At 36.6% G+C, this 688-nt stretch overlaps 1 protein-coding gene across 1 annotated transcript in view; it reads right to left on the bottom strand.

Annotated features, from left to right (window-relative positions):
- Positions 1–238: 238 nt before the first annotated feature.
- LOC101567364 (protein PTHB1-like) overlaps positions 239–688 on the bottom strand; it is a gene marked incomplete at its 3' end in the record, with an annotated part of 43,960 nt that continues 43,510 nt past the window's right edge. Inside the window, exon 8 of the mRNA XM_004648703.2 lies at positions 239–393. Within this exon, the coding sequence (XP_004648760.2) occupies positions 239–393 (155 nt within the window). The remainder of the gene's footprint in view (positions 394–688) is intronic.

Here is a 688-nt window from a genome sequence, read left to right as displayed (position 1 = left end):
CTAAATATATAGAAAGATACAGATACAGATACAAATACAGATATAGATACAGATTTTTTTTTATGGTACCAGAGATTGAACTCAGGACCTTGCATTTACCAGGCAAGTGCTTAATTCTACTGAGCTATCTCCCCAGCCCTATATTCTTAAAAATTATCTGACAATTACCCTATCATTATCTAGTGATGAAAGATTCAGCTTGAAATTCCTAACGTTTCTGGTGCTACAGCCATGTTACTTCAAAAGTCCTACCTGGAAAGAGACTGAGAAGGCTGACTGGAGATTTGTTGGTATCAATGGTTAGTTTGTGGCTTGCAGTTTTTGAAGGCTGACCAGGTAGATAGATTAACTTCAGAGGGAGTCTAAATTTACACTGGATAACTCGAGGAATGCCTGAAATAAAAGAGAGAAATGTAGATTTGTAGATTCAACAAATAGTTTAGAAAAACACTAATTGAAAGTTTTAGTGGCAACATACCTTAGTTTGTAAATTTTTTGCTTGCCTTTTTCATTTAGGATAGCTGAAATTACTGTACAGTGCTACTGAACATATATTTTTACTATTTTCAAAAAGTGCAAGGCCAAAATAAAATCTTGGGGCTGGAGAGATGGCTCAGTGGTCTAAAACACCTACTTAGAACAAGCTTAGCAAAGCATCAGGGACCGCAGTTCAATCCCCCAGCACCAC

This window comes from Octodon degus, unplaced genomic scaffold (assembly GCF_000260255.1).
Source record: "Octodon degus isolate 3935 unplaced genomic scaffold, OctDeg1.0 scaffold00629, whole genome shotgun sequence".
Lineage (NCBI taxonomy): Eukaryota > Metazoa > Chordata > Mammalia > Rodentia > Octodontidae > Octodon > Octodon degus.
Note: the sequence above shows the minus strand (reverse complement) of the source record. Positions and strands in the feature narration are given on the sequence as shown.